The sequence below is a fragment of the Rhinatrema bivittatum genome, chromosome 4 (assembly GCF_901001135.1).
Source record: "Rhinatrema bivittatum chromosome 4, aRhiBiv1.1, whole genome shotgun sequence".
Taxonomy (NCBI): domain Eukaryota; kingdom Metazoa; phylum Chordata; class Amphibia; order Gymnophiona; family Rhinatrematidae; genus Rhinatrema; species Rhinatrema bivittatum.
In genome coordinates this window covers 340,363,416-340,387,877 of record NC_042618.1, presented here as the reverse complement: position 1 = coordinate 340,387,877, position 24,462 = coordinate 340,363,416, and the positions used below count along the sequence as shown (strand labels likewise).

General features: G+C 41.8%; 1 protein-coding gene across 2 annotated transcripts in view; it reads left to right on the top strand.

Moving 5' to 3' along the window:
* The window catches only part of SAP30BP (SAP30 binding protein), a 141,369-nt gene that overhangs the window by 59,014 nt on the left and 57,893 nt on the right, over positions 1-24,462 (top strand). For both annotated transcript variants that reach the window (XM_029600513.1, XM_029600515.1), the window contains exon 4: positions 23,893-23,935. In XM_029600513.1, the coding sequence (XP_029456373.1) occupies positions 23,893-23,935 (43 nt within the window). The remainder of the gene's footprint in view (positions 1-23,892; positions 23,936-24,462) is intronic.

Sequence of the window (24,462 nt, the reverse complement as noted above, 5' to 3'; positions counted from 1 at the left end):
TCTGTCCTCTCTCCTTTGAAGTGTTTTGGGGACCCTCCTCGATTTGCAATTTACCATGGTCATAACCTGCGAGATAGGCTATTCTCTTCATACTTCATATCGAACCCTAGGTCTTAAGGTCCTTTCAGACATCAACCTTGTGGGAGCTGCTTAGCATGCAACTTATTCCTCACACTGACGACATTCACCCACCTGTCCCTTAAGAGTCCATATTGTCATCTGATTGCAATTCTTCATGGGTAGTATATATTATTGTTTTGACTTGCAATCTCCTTTATGTAGGAAAAGGTTTGTGTCCATTCAAGACCTGCATTTACAAACATAATGAAAATGCATTATTCGAAGGCATAATAAAACTGCTCCCTTTCTCACATGTTGGCCTGACACTAATTATTCTGTTTCAGACCTACTTTTTTTTTGCAGTTGACACAGTTTTGGACCGTTCCAGAGGTGGGGTGATAGGGATCGTTCGCTGTTGCAATGTGAACAGAGATGGATATTTTCCTTACAATCTGCATCATTTTGGTCTAAACTTTATTGAATGGTCTGTGTTTATATAATTTGATTCCCCCTCCTATGATTGAACCTTTTAGATCAGGTGATGTCTTTGCGCCATTTTTTATTGCATCTTTACCTGTCCAGTAAGCGGCTTTACCTTTACATCATGTGAAGCATGTAAGCTATACCACTTTCTCTAGGTATGTGTTCTGTTTTATTCTTATTTTTATAAGATGTATTCAATGTTTGTTGTATTAGTTTTTTGCTGTTTTGCTGTGCAGGTCCTAAACTCTGCCTTTCGGATTTAACAGCTGAGTCGCTCCCGAAGAAGCCGGCAGGCGAATCATGGCCATGTCAGCGGACCATAATGTTTGAAAATTGAAACTTTTATTGAGCACAGTGGTGAATTTACAATTTTGAATCACTGGTTATATGTTCATTCAGTTTGGATACCGGATGGATATAATGTTAAAAATCAAAATTTTTTTTATATGACCAGCACCCTTGCTATGGTTTGACATATTTAATTTCAATTATTATTCTCACACTTCTTTTGTAACATCAATATAACCATAAAAAATATACTCCTAACTCTTCCCACAAGAAAGGGGTGGAAACATGCAAATTGAAACTTAACTAATTCCTCAGCTGGTAAGGCGGTTGCCCAGCAGCAACCCATTCTGTGAATGCTGCTTCTAAGGGCTTGTGACAACAGCCTCTCTCTGCTATTTGCCTCCGCCTCACCTTTCATGGCTTTCCCCAGACTTACCCCTATTATGGTTTGAGTAAACAATAGAATGTTGTCAATGATATCTGAATAGCTCCCCCCCCCCTTGCTTATATTGGGGATCTGGGATGCTGAAGTGACCATGACAGAAACCAGCTCAGGCACTCCCCCCCCCCCCCCCCCCCCCCCCTCACCACATACACACACATACACCGACCCAGTGGCTCCTGAGTATAACCGTTCAAGTTGCATCTCTTTTTATGCCAGAAGATGACAATATCTTTGAGGTGGATTCCAATTAAATTCTGAGTTGACTGTCCTGGGGAAAAAAAAGGTGAAAGCTGGTGCTACAGTTATCAGATGCAGTTCTGAATGAATGGGGGCAAAGGCTTGGAGGGTCATTCTGCAATTCTGTCAGTATCTGAAAAATTGCTCCTTCATTTGTCATGTTAGCTGGGATTTGGGAACACCACTTCAGGAGTACAGGACAACTGGACTGGGGTTTACCTTCTGCCTAGCAGGTTGAGCCCTTGGATTCTAGGAGCCTGTAGGACTTGGCTTCGGCAGTTGAACAACATGATGCGAGTCTGGGCAGGTTTGATGAAGCTTGGACAGAGTTGACAAAAATGGACAGGCTAGACAAGGCAGGTCAGGCACAGGCTGGATGTTGTAGGTGTAGAAACAGACTGAAAATAGAAGTCTGGGTATTAGAACGGGCAAGGAGCTTATAACTGGTTACTGGAACAGACTGGACAGGATACAGGCTGGGCTGGACACTGTGCAGGGACTGGGACTGGATTACCGGCACAGGTTGGACCGAATGCTGAGCAGTGACTGGGACTGGATAGAAACACAGGCTGGGCAGGATACCGAGCGGGGACTGGGATTGGATACAGTCTGGGGCAAGGCAAGGAATGGAAACTAGGGTCAGGACAAGACCAGACAAGGAAAGGACTAGACAAGAACTAAACAAGGACAATGCAGAACAGTGAGGCTCAAAGGCAACCAGCGGAAAGCCTATAAGCCACTAGGCATAAGACCCAAAGGCTACTAGGCAAGAAGAGGCCTGGATAAGCCTCAAGGCAAGGCCCAAGATAAGAGGAGGCCACAAGGCAAGGTAAGGATTGAGTAGGCTGCAGAGTAAGGTGCAAGGTAAGAGCAGGCCCAGAGGCCACAAGGCAAGACCTGAGTAGGTTGCAGTGCAAGGTAAGAGCAGGCCCAGAGGCCTCAAAGCAAGGAAAGGCTGAGTAGGCCACAAAGCAAGATACAAAGTAATAGATTTGATTCTGCCCTGTTCTCCTCTGGGGTGGTTGGGGCTGTGCGGCCAAACCCATGGGAGCCTTTTCTGCCGTTGCCAATTCTCCCCTTTCTTTTCTACCCTGTCAGTTGATTTTCTGAAATGCTTGCATCAAGCCGTCTATCTGGGCAGAGCACGCCCTGGCCATTGGTCCCAACATGCAAGTACGCCATCCAAAGGAGTCTGTGATGCCTCCTAAGAAGAAAAAGAGGAAAAGGACAGTGGAGGATGTTTGCAGACAAATCCTCGTGATCGGAGGATTTCCTGGGAGCTGTTGAGCATTTTAGGCCTTATGATTTGGAAGAAGAATTGGAGGAAGGGGAATACCCTCCTAAAGGGGACATCGAATCTCCAGTGGTAAATTCTTTTCATAAGGATGAGTTGTCTGTGTTAAGATCTCAATTCTTAGCTACCCTGCATATTACAGAAGAGAAAGATGAGGATAATGTTAATCCAGAAAAGGAGACTATTATGGAGGGGTTACAGAAACCCTCCAAGTCATTTCCCTTGCACAGGTCCATAAGGGATTTCATGGAGTGGGGAATCAGCTGGATAGGGGATTTCTGCCCATAGGAAATGGGCCAGACTCCAGGGCAAAGCCGGACAGAACCTTCTACCTGACCAGCTAACACTTGGATTGAGCTTGCAAATTCTGGTTGCCAGTAGGGTTTTCCAGGAATAGTACATAGCAGGCAGAGTTCAAACGAAGTCAGGGTCCACGCAGGAGGTCAGGTCAAGCAGCGAGCAAACTGAGTCAAGGCCATAGACAGTCAGCAATGAGATTAGTCCTTGGAATGCTGAGAGGAAAGGCAAGGTGAGACAGCACAAGGGAGGACCAGGGGATTGGCATAGGAAACAAGGTCTGGAACAAGAGGCAAGACCTGGGACTGGAAACAGGCACCGGAATTGGAGGTAAGGCAGATGAGGAAGACAAGGGCTGGAACAGAAGGCTTACAGGGAAGGGATTGGGCAGGGCAAGATAAGGACAGACAGAGCGAGTCAAGACTAGGACTGGACAGAGCCATGAGAACAGGCCCTGGCTAACAGGAAACTAATACAAACCAAAGTACATATAAAGCACGACAAGGGAGAAACAAACAAGGAGGCCTAAGCAGGCCACAAAGTAAGACAGAGCGAAGCTAGTAGGCCCAAAGACCACAAGACTGGGCAAGAAGGCGGAGGGCTTCAAAACAAAGCAGAATGCCACAGGAGGTCACAAAACAAGATAGAAGGTCACAGGGGGCCACAGAGCAAGACAGAAGGCCATAGGGGCCATGCAAAAGCAAGGCAAGGTGGGCCAATGCAAAGATCTAAGGTGACTCAGATTCACCAAGTTATATGAAAGGCAGGGCTAAATAGGGCTGGTCCTGCTGCATCATGGGAGCATCAAGGAGGAGGCTAGCACGGGAGAAGGGTGGCTTCATGAGGACCTCTGCTGGCAGGGAGGCTGCCTAGCAGCTTGGATCGTAACAAGGGAGTTAGTTTCTTGGGAGTAGGTATCTCTGGTGGCCAGCTTCAGAAGGGTTAGAGCTATGCTAGGCTTTACCTTCTGGCTGCGCACGAGTTAGAGAAGCTTAGTGTTTCTGAAGTGGATGTGCTTGTTTGTGCTGTTACCAGGTGAACCACTGTTCCAGTTGAGGGTGGTGCTTCTCTCAAGGATGAACAGGACAGGAGAATTGAGTCTGTCTTTAAGCTTGCCTTTGAAGCAGCTTGTTTTGCACTTCAAGTTGCTATCCATAACAGTTTTGTAGCTAGATCAGTTTTGCGCCTTTCTCAGCACATTCAGGAGGCCGCCTTGGAAGCGGCAGCTGTTGAGGACATAGTACATCTGGAACCGATGGCAGCTTTTTTAGCTGATGCTTCTTATAATTTTGTTCAAGCGACAGCTCAACGTACTGCCTCTGTGTGGCAGCCAGGCATTTATTATGGCTATATAACTGATCTGCAGGCTCTTTCCAAATCTCAGATTCTCAGATGATTAGGTTTCCCTTTAAGGTTAGACTGCTGTTTGGCGAACACCTGGAAAAGTTTGTCAAGTCAATGGGAGAATATAAGGGCTCCTAGGTTGCTGGAGAATAAGCCCGGGAACTGCAAGGTTCTCGGCGTCCATGAGTTGCTTGAGGGACTCAGAGGGCAACTGGGCAGGTTGTATAATTAGCAGATGTTTCAATCCTTAACCGATTTCAGTCCTTTCCCTCCAGTAAGAAGAGAGACAGATACAAGTTACAGCAATACCTCAGGAACCCAAACTTCTGAATGAGGATTTGGGGACCCATTCTCCAATGCAGGTTGGCTGTTGGCCTTTTACTGGAAATGGGTCCAAATTACTTCAGACCTATGGGGGATATGCTCTTGAATTTTTCATGCCCTATTTCAGATGCTTTTATGTATCATCTTGTCATACTGCTTGAAAGATGGAAGCAGTTTAAGAAACGTTTGTTTGGCTCTTTCAGTTAGGGGCAATGGTTCCTGTTCCTGCCTCTCAAAGGGGCCAGGGCAGGTATTCCATTTACTTCATTGTGCCAAAAAAGGAAGGAACATTTCATCCCATTTTGGACCTGAAGGGGATCAATAAGGCCCTGAAGATTTCACATTTCAATTTGGGTCCTTGATAAGTCATGTTGGTAAGGCAAGAGGAGTTCCTGACTTCCTTGGATTTTATGGAAGCATATTTACACATTTCAATTCCAGAGGAACATCAAAAGCATCTTTGTTTTGTGATTCTGGGAGATCACTTCCAGTTTTGTGCCCTGCCCTTTGGCCTGGCCACTGCTCCAAGGACTTTTTCTAAGGTGATGGTTGTGGTGACTGCTGCTCTCCATTGCAAGGACATTTGGTGAACCCATATTTAGATGATTGGTTGATTTTGGCAAGGTCAGCTCAGGAGAATCTGATGTCCTTGGCCAGGGTGGTGCAATTTTTGCAGGACCTAGACTGGGTAATCAGTTTCTCAAAGAGAATTAGACAATTAGACAATCATTCACAGACTGATATGATTTATATCAATCTTCATCTTGAACCCTAATGCTCCTTTAATAAGTAATCTTCTAAACCAAGTCTTAAATTGTCTCCTGCTAACATGTTATACTCTGCTTTTTGCCGAGATGTTGTATTTCTTTCCTGTACTGCGTTATAACTTATAACTTGTTCATTGTATGAAGTTGTTACTCTGTAAACCGGGGTGAAGGCACTCAGCTATACTTCGGTATAAAAAATAATATAAATAAATAAATAAATAAAACAAAAAGAGCCGATTTATGTCCATCACAGATCCTGAAATATCTGTCATGTTTCGACATGTTTGGGTCGAACATACTTGACCAGAGAGAGAATTTTAAAGTTACAGGGTCAGGTGAGAGCTCCATTGAGGGCTGAGTCCAATGTTTTCAGAGTACATAGAAATGATGGCAGAAAAAGACCAATCAGCCGATCTAGTCTGTCCAGCAAGCTTCCACACTTATTTTCCCATACTTATGTTTCATCAACCACCAAGTTAAAGGCCCTTGTTGGTAACTGTTTGATTCAAATTTCCTGCCATTCCCCTGTCATTGATGCAGAGAGTAATGTTGGAATTGCATCAAAGGTAGCATAAGACTTAATGGTTAAGGGTAGTAACTGCCGCATCAAGCAAGTTACCCTGATGCTTGTTTACTCAGATTGTACAGATCAATGCCTTGTTGGACGTTGTCTAAATGTAAATCCTGTTTTCCACATTTCCCCCTACCGTTGAAGCAGAGATCAACGCTGTAAATGCATTCAAAGTGATGTATCAGGCTTAATTGGTTTAGGGTAGTACCCGCTGTAATAAGCAAGCTACCCCCCCCTCCCCCCACTTATTTGTTTACCCAAATTGTGAAGTTCAGTCCTTGTTGGTTGTTATCTGAATGCAAATGCAAATCCTCTTTTCCACATTTCCCCTTGCCGTTGCAGCAGAGAGCAATGTTGGGGTTGCATTAACCATGCAAAGGCTTTTTGAGTAAGGGTAGTAATCGCCAGGTAGTAACCACCATTCCAGCCAGCCACCCCCATGGCTCTACTCTTTATTCCCATCCTCTAGCCTTTATGGATCCACAGTGTTTATCCCATGCCCCTTTGAAATCCTTCACAGTTTTAGTCTTCACTTCCTCTGGAAGGGCATTCCAGGCATCCACCACCCTTTCCGTGAAGAAATACTTCCTGACATTGGTTCTGATTCTTCCTCCCTGGAGCTTCAGATCGTGACCCCTAGTTCTACTGACTTTTTTCCAATGTACCTTTTAGGTTCTGGGATCCTTGGCAGCCATGCTGGATTTGGTTCCTTGAGCAAGAGCTCATGTGCGTCCCTTGTAGAGGACCTTGTTGTCCAGGTGGTCTCCTCTATCTCAGGGTTGTTCCCAGAGATTGGTGTTACCGATTGAGATGAGGAGGAGTTTGGACTGATTGCTGAATCCCAGGAACTTAGAAATGGCAGTGGACTTCGACTCGCAAGAGTGGATAACTGTGACAACCGATGCCAGTCTGATAAGTTGGGGAGCTCATTGTCAGGCCCAAGTGATGCAGGGTATCTGGCATCAGGAAGAGAGCAAGTAGTTGATTAATCTTTTGGAAATGAGCACCATCCAGTTAACTCTTCTTCATTTCATTCCACTATTGAAGGGGCAGGCGGTGAATTTTCCGACCAGTGTTACGGCAGAAGCTTATGTCAATCACTGGTAGGGTAGGGGGGGAAAACCAGAAGTCCCCCAAATAGCCTTAGAGATGAGTTGCTTAATGGCATGGGCAGAGAAGAATCTACAACCTGCCTTTCATTGCAAAGGTTCCAGAAAAAGCAGGTCTATCACAACTAGAGAACCACCTTGAGGACAACAACATACTATACCCAAACCAATTTGGATTCAGAAAAAAATAGAAATGTTCAACTGAAACCCTTCTCATTTCCTTAGCAAACTCTACTTACAAGGCTTTGACATCAGTGAATCATGTATACTGGTGCTAATTGAGTTAACAGTGGCTTTCGACACAGTTGACCCTACACTACTATGTCAACATATTGGAAATTGGAATAGATGGAAATGTTAACAAATGGTTCTCCTCCCTAAAAGATAGGTCATTCCAAGTCAAATTGGTAAGGTATCTGAATTTGATTCTCCAATCGACATATGTGACCCCCAGGGCTCTGCACTCTCAGCCACTTAGACTCCTGCAACTCTCTCTCTTTCTAGGCCTACCATCGAATCTACTAAAATCACTACAGCTACTTCAAAATGCCTCTGCAAGACTCTTACTAGGAACAAGGAAATTTGACCACATCACCCCCTCATTGATCACCCTGCACTGGTTTCCGGTACAAACCAGAATTCTCTATAAAGTTCTATCCCTAATATTCAGTGTCATCAACAATATGAATCCATGTTTATTAAGAGTATTAATAAAATACTACAAACCACAGAGAGACCTAAGATCGCAAAACAAAGGACTGCTAATGGTACCACCCACTCAGTCCAAACACCTAATGCAAATAAGAGACCGAATATATGGCTCTTTAGAAAAGCATACTTAATGTAAAGAAAAGCATATGACTTCATGTTAAAGACAAAACACTGTGAATAGAGATAACATTAAGTAATAAATGATGTGAATTACATTGTTAGTAAGATTAGAACCTGTAATCACTGTTAGATAAACCAAGAAAACACATGAATATGTAGCAGATTATATAGTAGCTAGTGCAATATCCTAGAATATTTTGTTTGTGAACTAGAATGATTATGATTACGAACTAAAATATGTATACAATGCAGAACCAAACTAGGTGAATGCTGAACACCCAATATATGACCAATAAAAATGCCTAAATAAATGATCTCAGCAGCTCATGTAATAGGAGAAGAAAATATTCAGGTGGACTTTCTCAGACTGAACTCCCTGGGTCCAGGCAAATGGTCTTTGTCGGAGGTGGCATTTTTCCTAGTACTATCCAGGTGGGGAAAGCCCATGATGGACTTGATGGCTACTGGCAGCAATGCAAAGGTGCAGAATTATTTCAGTCAAAGATGAGAAAGCAATTTGTCAGACTTAGATGCTCCAGTTCAAAAGTGATCTGAGAATGTACTTTGTTTCTGCCATGGCCATTAATAGGAAGAGTGATTCTGTGGATATCCGAGCATTGCCAAGGCAACCCTAGTTCATGATCCGGTCAGGATGTTAGAAGGCAAACCTTTTGATGTTTCCAGTGACAGGAACCCTGTTGTCCCAGGATCCAGTTCTTCACAAAGATCCAGGTCATTTTTGCATTATGGCTTGGCCATTGAGAGGAGACATTTAGTGAAAAGGGGATACACTCAGGGAGTTGAGTACTTTTCTGCAGGCAAGAGTCTTCTGTTTCCTTGGCTTATGTCAGGGTTTGGAGAGAGCTTTTTTTTTAGGTTTGGTGCATGCATTGGGGTGAATTGGCCAGGAGGACCTTAATCCTGCCCATCTTGGAATTCTTTCAAGAGAGTTTGAATTAAGGATTGGCCCTAAATTATTTAAAGGTGCAGACAGTGACTGTTGCATGCTACAGAGATTGTCTGGCTAGTAGAATATTATTTTCTTATCTTGTGTCCAGACTTTATTGGAAGGGATAAAACATCTTCAATCAACCTCCCTCCCTGCCCCCTGCTTCCCCCTCCCGGTAATGTTTCTGATAAATCGTTGATCTGAACATGGTTCTGAGATTCCTGACGGGGGTCTCTCTTTGAACCAATTTGAGTGTTTTCTGTCAAGCTGCTTACTTTTTAAGATGGTATTTTTGGTGGTGATCTGTTCCACTAGATGTGCTTCTGAGCTTCAGGCCTGCTCTTGTAGGGAGCCTTTTCTGTTTGCACGGTCCCTTCCTTTCTACCCAAAGCAGTATCGGCTTTACATCTTAATCAGGTGGTATACCTGCCCTCCTTTTGTAGGGCCTCTTGTTGGGGAGATTATGGTCAGCTGCATCATTTGAATGTGAGAAGGATCTTGTAGAGATACTTGACGGAGACTAATGACTTCAGAAGATCCAATCATGTTTTCTTCTAATGATGCAAGAAAAGGGGACATGCCATAAAGGCGTCTATTGCTTCTTGGATTAATGAGGTCTTATTGTGGCTTATGTTGATAAGGGCCTTCCTCTTCCAAAGACTTGAAATCCCATTCTATCAAGATGCAGGTGGTGTCTTGGGCTGACCTTCTCATGGTGTTGCCTCAAGATATTTGCAGGGTGGTAATGTAAAGACCATATTCCTTTGCTAAGCATTATAGTCTGCATGTCTGGGCTCAGGAAGAATCTTTCTTTTGGTTCAGGAGTGTTGAAAGTGGGATTGGCAGAGTCCTGCCCATTAGAAGGCTAGCTTGGGTACTTCCCATACATCTGGACTGGTCTGGCTGGATGATGAAGGTGAAATTAATTCTTACTTGATAATTTCCTTTCCTTGAATACCTCAGACCAGTCCAAAACCCTCCCTTTCTGCCAATGCTTGTTCTCTACCTTTTTTTGTAAATTGGAAGATTTTGTTTTATGGTTACTGGGACCCTGAAGGGCTCCATGCAGGTAAGATATAATGGGTTGAAAGGGTTTCTAGTTTTTGGTTCTTATTTCTTTTTCATTTTTCTTGGAAGTCCTCTGGATGAAGGTTCTGGGCGATTTTAAATTCAGTTCTGTTTACTTGTTATATAGAATACTGGCAGGCTGAGTGCAACACATGATCTTATATGGTGTGATTTCAGCAAAACCAGTTGTTCCCAGCCTCCATTTGCTGACTGGCAGGCATAACCCATGCCTCTCCACTGGTCTAGCTGTATAGGAAATTATCAGATAAGAATTCATTTCACCTTAGCCTCATCCTGCTGAATGGGAGGGGAGCAGGAAGTGAGTTTTGCTAGCCTGCAGTGTTTGCTCTGGTCTGTAATATCTGTGTAAACACAAATTTACAATGAGGTAGTTCTCTGCAGTGTTTCACTATTATCAGTGTAGTGGAATCCTTACAGGGAACAGTGCATGTAGGGACATCCTGGTAGAAAAAAACTCTCAACAGATAGCATGTTCTATGATATCATGGTGTAATGCTCTCAGTGAGAACTTGTGCTGACATCAGACCGGCATGCTCGAAACACGGCGCACAGGCAGGGCCAGCCATGTTCTACCATCATAGTGTATAGTATTTGTGTTCCAACATCGTGTTTCTATGGAAAACACTTTTCAGACAGCCTGCACAGTTATAGCAGTTATTCATTTCATCAACCTTTCAAGGATGAAAAATGTGAATGGATTACATTAGGGTTTGAATCTATAAATACTAAGATATATGTAAAGTATTGCTATGCTTTATACCATTCTGACTCTCACCCTTAGAAAAAGGACAGAGGTTCTAAAGGACTTCAGCTATCTATATTATGTTTTATTTTCTAGCTAGGAGCGATAGAAGAGCAACGTCCTTTTGGGTTGTAGTGATTGATCTTGCAAACCTCTGGTTTGTGCCTTAGTGCCACAGTTCCATCTCAGACTGGACAGACATCTGACTGCAGAATATGATGGAGAGAGATCACTGTCACTCTTTCATCTCCATCCATTGCTTCAGAGTTCATACCTTACTGGTGACTTGCACAGTTCTGCGGTAAATTTAAAAACAAAACAAAACACCATTATCTCCTTAAGTTGACTTCATTAGTGTGAAAAGAAGCTTACATCAAGAGTATTATTTAGACTCTATGTGCTGAGTACACAAATGGAGGCAAACCAATGGCAGCACCTGCATTCTACAGAGCAAAGGAGAGTGTTAGCACTCACACATACACAGAGAGGTAGGGTGGCAGCAACCAAATTGCACAGGCCATGATCTTTCCTCCCCCCACCCCCAAATATGCTTTTCTGCTTATTGGTGGAAATGCCAGGGCTTCCTGCCTGGAACAGATGGGGTGCTCTGCATAGCTGGAGAGAAGGTGTCCTCACTAATGACATGTTCCTGTACGTTATGTGCTTATTAGTCATACATGCGTCACTTGAGGGCAGAAGCCGTCAGAACTCGTTCCCGCCAGGCAGGGTGTATGCTGCTTAATCTCCATCAGCTTCACGTTCTCTTTACCTCAGCTGGCAGAGTGCAAGCAGGCTGGGATTCCAACTTCCTTACCTGGGTTGAGGGGGTGTCTTGGTTAGCTCTGATACATTGACGTCTCCCTGCCACAGCTGAGGCAGATGTGGTCATTGTTCCTTTTTTTTCATTGCCTCAGTGCTTAAATGCAATGACTGCATACTTATTTTTTAGCCCTATAGTCGAAGAGTACAAACTTACTTTAAAGGTTCAATATATGAAGAGTACGTTAATTTCCCAACTCCTTTCTGTAAGCAAGAATTGTCAAGACAGACCAGAATTGTCTAGTTTTGCTTCAGAGTTGCTCCACTTGTTATAAAAGTGTTTAAGTAGCATCTTGCCCAGGCATTGCAGAATACTTCATGTGCAGATTTTCCACCTTGCCTCCCACTGCAGGTTATAAGTGGGCAAAAAGATTTTAAATAATTCTTGCTAAATATTAACAGTACCATCAAAGAGTGCCGGGAAGAATAGTGGAAACAATTCTAAAGATCAAAATCGCAGAGCATATAGAAAGACATGGTTTAATGGAACACAGTCCGCATGGATTCACCCAAGGCAAGTCTTGCCTTACAAATCTGCTTCATTTTTTTGAAGGAGTTAATAAACGTGGATAAAGGTGAACCGGTAAATGTAGTGTATTTGGATTTTCAGAAGGCGTTTGACAAAGTCCCGCATGAGAGGCTTCTAAGGAAACTAAAATGTCATGGGATAGGAGGCGGTGTCCTTTTGTGCATTACAAACTGGTTAAAAGACAGGAAACAGAGAGTAGGATTAAATGGTCAATTTTCTCAGTGGAAAAGGGTAAACAGTGGAGTGCCTCAGGGATCTGTAATTGGACCGGTGCTTTTCAATATATTTATAAATGATCTGGAAAGGAATACGACGAGTGAGGTTATCAAATTTGCAGGTGATACAAAATTATTAAGAGTAGTTAAATCACAAGCAGATTGTGATACATTGCAGAAGGACCTTGCAAGACTGGAAGATTGGACATCCAAATGGCAGATGAAATTTAATGTGGACAAGTGAGAGGTGATGCATATAGGGATAAATGTTAGGAAAAATATCTAGGCATTATAGTAGATAATACATTGAAATTGTCGGCTCTGTGTTGTGGCAGTCAAAAAAGCAACCAGAATGTTAGTAATTATTAGTGGGAGAATTGCATCCTTCATTTATGAGGTGGCATTTTATTGGAAATTAAGTCCTCCCTGTATCAGGGGGAAAGTTCTTAGCTTGTACGTCTTAGAGCCACATTATAGGAAGTATATAGTACACAGATTCCATATCATCTGTACTGTCCTGGGGAAAACTGAATTCTGCTGAAAAAAAAACTCCATTGATGTGTTCTTGTCAGCTCATGTACATCCACACTTTTGGGTAATTCTTCTGTTCTTTATCAGTGGTTTTCAACCTTTTTAGGTTAAGGATCCCCAAGCAGAGCTGTCCATGGATGTGGAAGGGGGGGGGGGGGGGGGAGACAAATTGGGGTGACTGCCTCAGACTTTGGGGTGGAGGGAGGTCTGTGTTGCCATGGTAGCCTTGCCTCCTGTCTGCAACCTAATGTCTGACATCACTTCCTTCTGCAGTAATCTTCAGTAGCCCACACTATGGTGGAGACATCAGCAGGACTCTGGAGGTATGACAGGAGACTGGCTGGACAGGTTCCCCCCTTTGCTTTTCAGCCCTAGGTTAGGGAGTCTGCTGATTCACCCTGGGTCGTGCATCTTGCTCTCCTTACCCCCCCCCCCCCTAAAAAAAAAGTGTCATCTAAGGCATCTTCCCTGGGAGAGGAACTTCTTAGAGGGATCTTCAAATTAGTTGAGAAAAAAGGAGGACTTTGGCCATTTCCCTCTAGCACCATGCAGCTCTTGGTGAGCTTTAGCCAAGCAGTGCCTGAAGAAAGCAGCAGTTCCGGAGAGGAGGAAGTGGGACCCGCATCGGATGCAAAAGATAAACGGCTCAGAAGTGTGCTCTTTGGCTGCTTCCTTCCTGCAACATGCGGTTCAGCGAGTTTTAGCCACGTGGAAGGAAACTGTTCCAGGGAATCCTTCACACACATTCAGGGAATTCTCTCCCTCTCTCTTGCTTTTGCCTGTTTATGTATCTATATAGAATAGAGAAATATAGCATTTCCAATCTGTATTACATTTGAAAAGTGATCAAATGAAGCAAATGCAAGTTTTGCAAATGTAGCTTATTGTCAGATAAGCAGTAGGGTCTGTCTGGCAGGCTGCAAGTAATAACTAGAAGACCTCGAGGAAATGCAGGCGCTCATGCATCCTGGGCTCTCTGGCAGGATCTAAAGGACCTGATGTTTTGGACAATGACCACACTAATATTGTTAATTATTTTAGATTATTACAGAACTTTGTCATTAAACATGAGAGAGGTGGGAGGGAACTAAAGGGGGATTTTATTTGCTTATCTACCTAAGAGGGTAGAATACCAAGGAAGGAAGACACAAACTGTACTGGATAAGGAATGATATTTTTACAGGCATCTGGAATGTATCCTTTGTAGTGTGGATAGAACAACTGGCTGATTGGCTGAGTTGGTCTTTTTCTGCCATCATCCACTATATTACTATATTAGTAAGTAAGTTGTTAGGATAATAAATGTGCATGTTCAAACAGAAGCGTTCTTAAATGTATCAATAAATTTAGTCCATCCATAGGCTTGATCATGCACTTTCTGCTCTCTGCCTCTAAATTTGGCAGCATCTTGCCTCTGATATCTTACAACCAGCCAGCAAATGTTTTGTGTGATAGTGCTGGGAGATGCAGTGTTGATGAAAGGGGTTTGGGTTGGAAGCCAGCAAGCAAATGAAACGAGAAACCCGCCTATTCTTTTCAGAAGCACATCTTGTGTCTGTAGTTTCTTTTGTGTTTATCCGACCCACACAAAATAGCAAATGCCCAGTGCTCCACCCCTTCAGTCTCCTCCCTTCTCATTTCCCTGAACAATGGAAAAGTGTAATCTCACCACTGTTACTGCGAACGAATGTTTTTGATTTCCTGCAGGATCCAATGCATTATGGGGAGTAGCCTGGTTTTATAATGCCAGTTCAAACAGGGCACTGGAATATTCAAAACTACTGGCTTGCCATTGGGCATACTGCTTCTCTACCCATCCTGTTTTTTTGTTTATTTCTGAATCCCCCTCTATACCCACCTGATTGCAGCCAGAGTGCACTGTTTAGTTACTAGGCAACAAGGTATCAGCACCATGTCCATGTCAGGGTGAATGAATAGCCACAGTGTTTTGAGAAACGCTAGAATTTGGGACTGTCTCACTTTAATCACTAGAGGCTTTTTTTGACAGGCTCTGAACCTTAGGGAAGGGCCCACCAATAAAAGATGTTTCTTCTCGTTTTCACATTGGTGCTCAAGTATTGAATCGCCTTTCACCCTTGTTTTATCCAGGATGGCCAACTTGGTCACACAGGGATAACACACAGTGCATAATGTATCAGATACAATATCTGTCTCTGGTTTTCTGATTTGTAGACCATTAACAGTTTCTGCAATGTAGCTATCTTCTTCTTGGATGGCCCTTTCTAGGCTAAGGGGATAGAGATGTGAAGTCTAAACCTTCTTGATTCATCACATCAACCTTCATTTATTTATTTAAAACCATTTATATTCCACTTATAACAAAAGCATGTGCTAAACAGATTACAAGCTCACAAAAAAGTAATATAAAATGCAACACAATATAACACAAAACCGCAGTATAAAACAGTACAAATAAACTTTAAACTGTACCATAAACTAGCGGAGGATTCTTAACATGGGAATCGCATGGTCATGAAGGGAGTGACCCAAACTAAATAAGCCGCTGCGCTCTGTAATAATTAAGGCCTCCAAAGACAAGTGGGCAAACCCATATACAATGAGTTGCAGTAGTTGATTGTTGATTAGAACAGAAGCTTGAATTACACTTCGAAAGTCTTCTTGTAAAATTATATATTTCATTCGCTGCAGTAATCTGAGTTTAAAGAAACCAACTTTTACTGCCCGAATTTGAAGCATATAAGACAAATTGGAGTCCACATAGAAACCTAAGTCCCTAACAGATTCAGAAAAAGCAATAGGCATGCAACAACAGTCAGCACAGTACAGCATTAGCTGCGACTAATCGACAATGCTTCAGTTTTTCCTATATTAAGGAACGACTGATTTGATCACTACCAAGACGTGATAACATCTAAAGACCCGGTAATAGCTGTTAACACTTCACCCATATTTCCACATACTGGGAAACATAGCTGATATCATCTGCATAGAATCTAAAATTTAAACCAAGTTCCTCCATAATAGTACATAAAAGTTGTAAATACAGTGCATTCAGAAAGTATTAAGACCCCTTCACTTCCCCATTTTGTTACGTTACAGCATTTTTCCCTCCTCAATCTACACACAATACCCAATAATGACAAAGTGAAATTGGGTTTGTAGAAATTTGTGCAAATTCAGTTGTTTTTCTTAATTAAACATCACATTTACATAAGTATTTAGACCCTTTACTCAGTACTTTTGAGGCACCTTTTGCAGCAATTACAACCTCAAGTCTTCAGAGTATGATGCTCAATCTTGGCACACCTGGATTTGGGGATTTTCTCCAATTCTTCTCTGCAAATCCTCAAGCTCTGTCAGGTTGGTTAGGAAGCATTGATACAGAGCTATTTTCAGGTCTCTCAGAAATGTTTGATCGAGTTCAAGTCCAGGCTCTGGCTGGGCCACTCAGGGACATTCACAGACTTGTGCCGAAGTCACTCCTGCATCATCTTGGCTGAGTGCTTAGGGTCATTGTCCTGCTGGAAGGTGAATCATCACCACAGTCTTAGGTCCAGAGTGTACTGGAGCAGGTTTTCATCAAGGATTTCTTTGTACTTTGCTCTGTTCATCTTTCCCTTGATCCTAACTAGTCTCCCAGTTCCTGCATCTGAAAAAATACCCACAGCATAATGCTTCACCTTAGGGTGATGAGCTGTGTCTGGTTTCCTCCAGACATGATGCTTAGCATTTAGGCCAACCTTGCTTTCATCAGAGCAGAGAGTCTAGTTTCTCATGCTCTGGGAGTCCTTTTAAGTGCCTTTTGGAAAACTCAAAGGGGGCTGTCATGTGCCTTTCACTGAGGAGTGGCTTCCGTCTGGCCACTCTACCATAAATGCCTGATTGGTGGAGTGCTGCAGAGATGGTTGTCTTTCTGGAAGATTCTCCTTTCTCCACAGTGGAATTCTGGAGCTCTGTCAGAATTATCATCGGGTTCTTGGTCATCTCCCTGACCAAGGCCCTTCTCCCTGGTTTGATTATTTATTTTAAAATTCTTATATATCTCCTATACAATTTGTGGTGGATCTAAGCGGTTTACAAACAGATTAAACCATACATAATAATTTAAAACATCATAGTAGGCGAAGAAATAATTAAAACATCACTTAGGACAACTTAGCAATACATGGCAACAAACAGAGAGCAGTAAGTTGAAGTAATAAATAATAAGTAAAAGTCATTTAGCTAGCTGTATGCAAGGGTGCATAGATGAGTTTTGAGTGCTTTTTTGAACTCTTTGGAATTTGCAATAAGACAGATATGATCTGGGAGAGAATTCCATAAAGTCGGACCAGCCACTGAAAAGGCGCGTCTGCGGGTCAGGTCTAATCTGGCTGTTTTTATGGTGGGGACCTCGAGTATACATTTATCTAACGATCTTAATTGGCGAGGTGGATGGTATAATCTTAGTATAGAACATAACCAGATGGAGGAAGGGTTGTGTATTAAATTATGAAGAGAACCTTGTATTGTAAAGGGAGCCAATGGAGAGACTGAGGGACTGGAGTGATATGTTCGCTGCGTGGGGTGCCATGGAATTTTGAATAAGTTGGAGGGGATGGATAGAGCATGCTAGAAGACCCAAATATAAGGCACTGCAGTAATCCAATCCTGATAGGATTAGTGCTTGCACAACTGAACGGAAGTCAGATGGAAAAAGGAGTGGTTTTAACTTTTTGAGTAATTGTAATTTGAACAATGATTTTTTAACTAATATGGAGATGTTGATAGTCATTGTTAGACTAGAGTCTATCATTACTCCTAAATTATGCGCGCAATGTGTAATTAGAATAGTGTGATTGCCAAAGGTGATATTTGCTGGGGGACAACGAGATGAGTCTGGAATAGTGGATAAGAAGAGTAAATCTGTTTTTGCTGTATTCAGTTTTAAATGGTTGTGTGAAAGCCAGGTATTTATGGTTTTTAAGTATAATTGTATTAAGGAAAAGGTTTTATAAAGGAATCAGTATAGGGAATGATGAACTGGATGTCATCAGCGTATATTTTAAATTGTATGTCAAGACTAGCCATAAGATGACAGAGTGGGAGCAGGTAAATGTTAAATAGGATAGCAGACAGTGAGGATCCTTGAGGGACTCCAGAGTTAGTGTAGTACCAGTCAGAGCTGAATTCACCAAAAGTGACCTTTTGTGGGCGGTTTATTAGAAATGATGTGAAACCTATGTGTTGCAGATTCAAAAAAAGAATGTCATGGCTGAATGTATCGAATGCAGGAGAGATATCCAAAAAAACTATAATGTAATTTGTATTGGAATCGAAGTCTCTTATAATAATCAACAGATGAAACGAGCAAGGATTCAGTGCTGTGGCCTTTTCTAAAGCCATGTTGTTGCAGATGTAAAAAGTTATTGTCAATAATGTATTCTGATAATTGATGAAGGACAACAGATTCAGTTTGGGTGGGCGGCCAGCTCTGGGAAGAGTCCTGGTGGTTCCGAACTTCTTCCATTTAAGAATGATGGAGGCCACTGTGTTCTTTGGGACCTTTAATACTGCAGCAAATGTTTTTTGTACCCTTCCCTGATCTGTACCTCGAGACAAACCTGTCCCGGAGGTCTTCGGACAATTCCTTTGACTTCATGGCTTTGATTTTGCTCTGAAAAGAAGAAGAAAATAGCAAAGAGCCGAAATAGTCCTATACTGTAATCAACACCAAACAACAAAAGGATTCCGTCTTAACTTTCCAAAAAGCGCACGCTAGCAAAATTAATGTTTTTTATAGGGAAACCGCATCAGCAAGCCTGGCACCGACTACGCATATAGCAAAGTCGTTCGGTCTTTTTCCTCATTTGCGGCAAAGTTCACAAAATCATCTTGCGATGCTTTCCAGTTGTTTTTTAATAGCTGATTCAAAATTTTGCATCTGTACCCACTATAAATTGCAATTGTCCAAAGAACCGACAGCGGCCGGTGTTTCGCAATCTATTTGATTGCTTCTTCAGGAGTCAAATTTTTAATCATTTTCTTAAAGACACCCGGTCTTGACAAATTTCCCGTTTTTCAAATTTGTCAAGATTTTATTTTGCTCTGACATGCACGATCAACTGTGGGACATTATGTAGACAGATATGTCATAGCAAAGGGTCTGAATGCTTATGTAAAAGTGATATTTCAGGGTTGGGTGTGTTTTGTTTTGGGTTTGTTTTTTTTTTTTTCATTTACACAAATATTTACAAACCTGATTTTGCTTTGTCATTATGGGGAATTGTGTGTAGACTGAGAAGGGGAAAATGCATATTCATTTTAGAAGAAGGCTGTAACATAACAAAATGTGGAAAAAGTGAAGGGTCTGAATTATTTCTGAATGTACTGAATATATTGAATAAAGCGGAAGACAGGACTGACCTTTGAGGCAGTGTGCCATTAAGACATTGATACATTCAACTTGAGCCTCAGGGACCACTTGTAACTCTTCAGAGTCCTTAGTGCAACTCTGTAACAGTGCTGCATTTTATTTATTTATTTCTTATAAAGAGTATTAAGCCAAACCTTATGAGGTTAAAATGACACCATGACAATGACATGGCTTGTTGCTAGTGTGACTGGCTCACTGAATGACCAAAATTGAGTTTGTATATAGTGTTAATGTAGTTGAACTCAGATTTATTTTCATTATGATCCTAATGGGATATATTAAAGTGCAAGAAGTGTAGAAACTTGTAATCAAACGAGCAATTTTCCAGAATATAATAGCAGCAATAGTAAATATAGAGCCTGTAGTTTTGTGTATTTATAAGGTAAGAAACAAATAGGCTACAGTGGGTTAATTCCAAAGGTATATGGAGGGGGAGGAGGAGGAATAAAACCTCTTAAAAATAAGGAATCCTCTTCTGAGTCTCTTAGCAGCACAATTTTGCTTTAGTAGTGGAAGACTTCAAATCATATCCCAAAAACCACCTACTATAAGCAGTTACAACTTCTGATTTTTCTTGTTTGATCTGCACATGTGCAGCCCCAGTAAGAAATATTTCTATACAGAAATGTATGAGCTCTTCAGTCTGCTATTTGTACCTATTTGATTTGTGGTCCTCTTCATCTCACCCCCACCCTTCCACTAATGTTCCTTTGTGTCCGTCTCTGAATACTTAAATTCTTCTGCTATTCTGGCTTCTGTGATGTCTCCTGGAAATCTGGTCCAGGTTTCTGCTGCTCTTTCAATGAAAAAAGTTATTTCCCTTATGATTTTTTTGGGTGTTCGTGATGAGTGTAATAGCTCTTAATACAGACACAATATTTGGGATGATGAAACAATATATAGGTCAGGAAGTTTTCTTCATAGAATTTGTTTTAGAATATTTTTGAAACTAGGGAGAGTAGCCTAGTGATTAGAGCAACAGGCAGAGAACCAAGGAAGCCAGTGTTCAAATCCTGCTGATGCTCCTTGTGATGTTGGGCAAGTTATCTCACTCTTCATTACCTCCGGTACTATCATAGAGAATGAAGGTAGAAAAAGATCTACCCAGTCTGCCTAGCAATTTTATTTATATTTCCTTAAGTTGGTATCTGCCACTCTGTAGGTTACCCCCATCTAATCCTTTTATTTTTCCTCCATCCTTTGGTCACTAGGGATCACTAGGGATCCTCTCTGTTTATCCAACACCCTTTTGACTTCCATTACCATTCTTGTCTTCTGGGAGAGCATTCAATGCATCCACCACCCTTTTGTATGAAGAAATATTTCCTGATGTTGGCCCTGAGTCTGCTTCCTTAAAGTTTCATATCATGACTCCTAGTTCTATAGCATTCTTTCCATCAGAAGAAGTTTGATTCCTGAGTGTTATCAATACCTATCAGGAAATTAAAAAATCAGTATCATATCTCCCCCCCCCCCCCCCCCGGTCTCTCCTCTCCTCCAGGGTATACATATTTAGGTCTTTCAGTCTTTCAATGCAGACCCACACCATTTTGATTTCCTTTCTCTGGACCGCTTCCATCCTGTCTCTATCCTTTTTGAGATATGGTCTCCAGAACTGAACATACAGGCCTCACTAAAGACCTATACAGTGGCATTATTGCCTTCTTTGCTCCTGTGTGCAGCCCAAGACCCTTCTGGCCTTCGCCGCTTTCATCACACTATCACCCCGAGCTCTTTCCCAGTCTGTGCACATCAGGCTTATCACCACCCTGCTCCTGTCACGTACACTTCCTTTGGATTTCTGCACCCCAAATGCATGACTTTGCACTTCTTGGCATGGAATCCCAGCTCCTAAAACTTCAACACTCCTCAAGCTGTCTTAGAATACTTTTCATTCTCTCTATGCTATCTTAGTGTCATCCACAAAAAGATAAAACGTTTCCTTCTAACTCTTCTGTAGTATCATTCACAAAGATATTGAACAGAAAATGCCCAGAATTGATCCTTAAAGCACTCCACTTATCTCTCTTCTCTCTTCAGAGTAGGTTCCATTTACCACTAAATGGAACCTACCTCTATCAGTCAAACAATTTCTAATCCATTCCACCATCTTGAAACCCATTCCTTGGCTTTTCATGTTGTTCATGGGCCTCTTATGCAGGCCAGTATCAAAGGCTTTGCTGAAATCCAAATAAATTATATCAAGTGCTTGTCCTTGATCTAATTCTTTAGCCACCCAATTAAAAAAAAATCAGTGAGATTTGCTTGGCACGACCTTCCTCTATTAAAACCATGTTGCCTTGGATCCTGCAACCCATTGCATTGCAGATAGTTCATTATCCATTCCTTCAGAAGTATCTCCATTAATTTTTCCACCACTGAGGTAAGTCTATCCAGCCTGTTGTTTCCAGCCTCCTCTCTGCTACCTTTGTTTGTAAAGTGGGACTACAACTGCCAATCTTGAGACACCACTCCCGTTTCCAAGGATTTATTGAACAGATCCTTCAGTGAGCCCGCCAGCATGCCTCTGAGCTCCCTTAGTATCCTGGGCTGGGATACATTTCATCAGGCCCCATAGCCTTGTCCGCTTTTAATTCCACCCAAATGCACTTCCACTCCCTTCCAAACTCTTGCCAACCAGCAATGGTCCTTCTCCAAGATCATCTTTAATGAATATCAGACTGAAGTGTTTGTTTAATTTCTCGGGGGGGGGGGGGGGGGTTGTTTTTTTTACTTATTTTCTCCACAAAATATCCCTTAGAACATAAGAACATAAGAAATTGCCATGCTGGGTCAGACCAAGGGTCCATCAAGCCCAGCATCCTGTTTCCAACAGAGGCCAAACCAGGCCACAAGAACCTGGCAATTACCCAAACACTAAGAAGATCCCATGCTACTGATGCAATTAATAGCAGTGGCTATTCCCTAAGTAAAATTGATTAATAGCCATTAATGGACTTCTCCTCCAAGAATTTATCCAAACCTTTTTTGAACCCAGCTACACTAACTTCACTAACCACATCCTCTGGCAACAAATTCCAGAGCTTTATTGTGCGTTGAGTGAAAAAGAATTTTCTCCGATTAGTCTTAAATGTGCTATTTGCTAACTTCATGGAATGCCCCCTAGTCCTTCTATTATTTGAAAGTGTAAATAACCGAGTCACATCTACTCGTTCAAGACCTCATGATCTTAAAGACCTCTATCATATCCCCCCTCAGCCGTCTCTTCTCCAAGCTGAACAGCCCTAACCTCTTCAGCCTTTCCTCATAGGGGAGCTGTTCCATCCCCTTTATCATTTTGGTTGCCCTTCTCTGTACCTTCTCCATCGCAACTATATCTTTTTTGAGATGCGGCCACCAGAATTGTACACAGTATTCCAGGTGCGGTCTCACCATGGAGCGATACAGAGGCATTATAACATTTTCCGTTCTATTAACCATTCCCTTCCTAATGATTCCCAACATTCTGTTTGCTTTTTTCAATCTTAGAATACCACTTCTGGCCTTCTTCCTTTTCTCTAATGTATCTGAAAAAATGTTTTGGCACCTGGCTTTACCTCTTTGGTGATCCTTTCTTCCACTCGAGCTTTAGCCATCCTGATTTCTCTTCTTTTCTTAGCTTAGATTTGAAGCCCTTTGGGGACAGAGAAATATCTACTCTATCTGAATGTAACTTGCCTTGAGCTATCAATGAAACAGTGTGAGCTATATCTAAAAGAAAAAAAAAAAAGCTCAAAGGTGTGTTCTGAAGATTGGCATCCTGGTATTTTTACATTTGGATAAAATGGACTATACATTTTAAATTGCTTTTGATATGTGTTTTTTCAGGGACATGATTCAAATCCAAAGTCTCTGCTACTAAGTGATACAGGGCTGTTTTGGGGAAATGTTTGGACAATGTGTCCCAATTTTTCCCTCCTCTTTTAGCTTTTGTTTATGCTTTTTTGTAAGCCAGTGTAATCTATTTTTGTAACAATCAGCTCTCTTTCATGTAGAAACCTGTAAAGCCTGTTATTAAAATGTTTATGTCCTTGTGTTCAGACATGCTGTAATATTAATTATCCAGAAAGCCTGTAACATACCGGTAGCAACATACATTAAGATATTTGAAATAGCACAGTGTTAAAATGCAGTTCATTGATTATTGTGGTTTTTGTTTCTGCCAACAGAGGTACATTCAGTAATTCAAAGTTGGTGATTTTACTAAAACTGTTAAGTTTTTTTTTATGCCGCTTATCATTTTTGGAAGGGGGAAGGTATGACTGTACAAAGTAATTTTGGAATCTGAAGGAGGCTTGCTGTATGATAAGCTCTGCACAAGGCAGTACAGAGGAAACAAGTTGTAAGCTCTTAGTTTTGGTAGGGAGCAGTGCATGATGGCAGTTTTAAATATGAGGACTTGGCCACAGACTTTCTAAAAAAAAAAAAATATATATATATTTTTTTTTTGCATGATTTTTCTCTTTCTCCTCTGACATGCTCTCCTTTTCCTCTTTAATGCAGTGTTCTACCAGTTTGATTTTCTTTCTTACTCCATTTGTAGCTGTATTTTCATTCTTGTGTTTTTTCAGGAGCTCTCAGAAGTGGAGAAGAAAGACCCACAGGAACTGGTTGGTACGTATCCATGGCCAAGTTTAACTTGCACTCTGAGTGTGGTCCATTGGTAAGGTCTCAAACATTCTGTGTGTGTGTGTGTGTGTGTGCAGAAGTCTATTCTGGCAGACCGCCCTTCCTGAAATATTTAACTTGCTTGTCTGTACTGGCCTGTTTGATCTCTCTCCAATTCATCATCTTTTTGTTTGGTTTATGAGGCTTGTTCCCTGAAATTGTAATTTAGTATCTTTGCTTATTTCCCTGCATTCTTATCTGCTTAGTACCCAGAAAATATTATCAGTTATCACTGAAATATGACTTTGCTGATAGTATGTTTCCTTCAAATATGGACTTGTGGCACTGACTACAATGCAGGCATGTTGTCATATTCTTGTTTGGCCACCACACCGTTTGGGTGATTCAGACAGAGCTCCACTTTCTCAAATTCTCTTTTGCCTGTAGAGTTCTTAATGTAGGCTCATTGATCTTCCATATTATGGAAGAATACACTGTAAAGTACGAAATGTATTTTATGGTTTCAACCATCA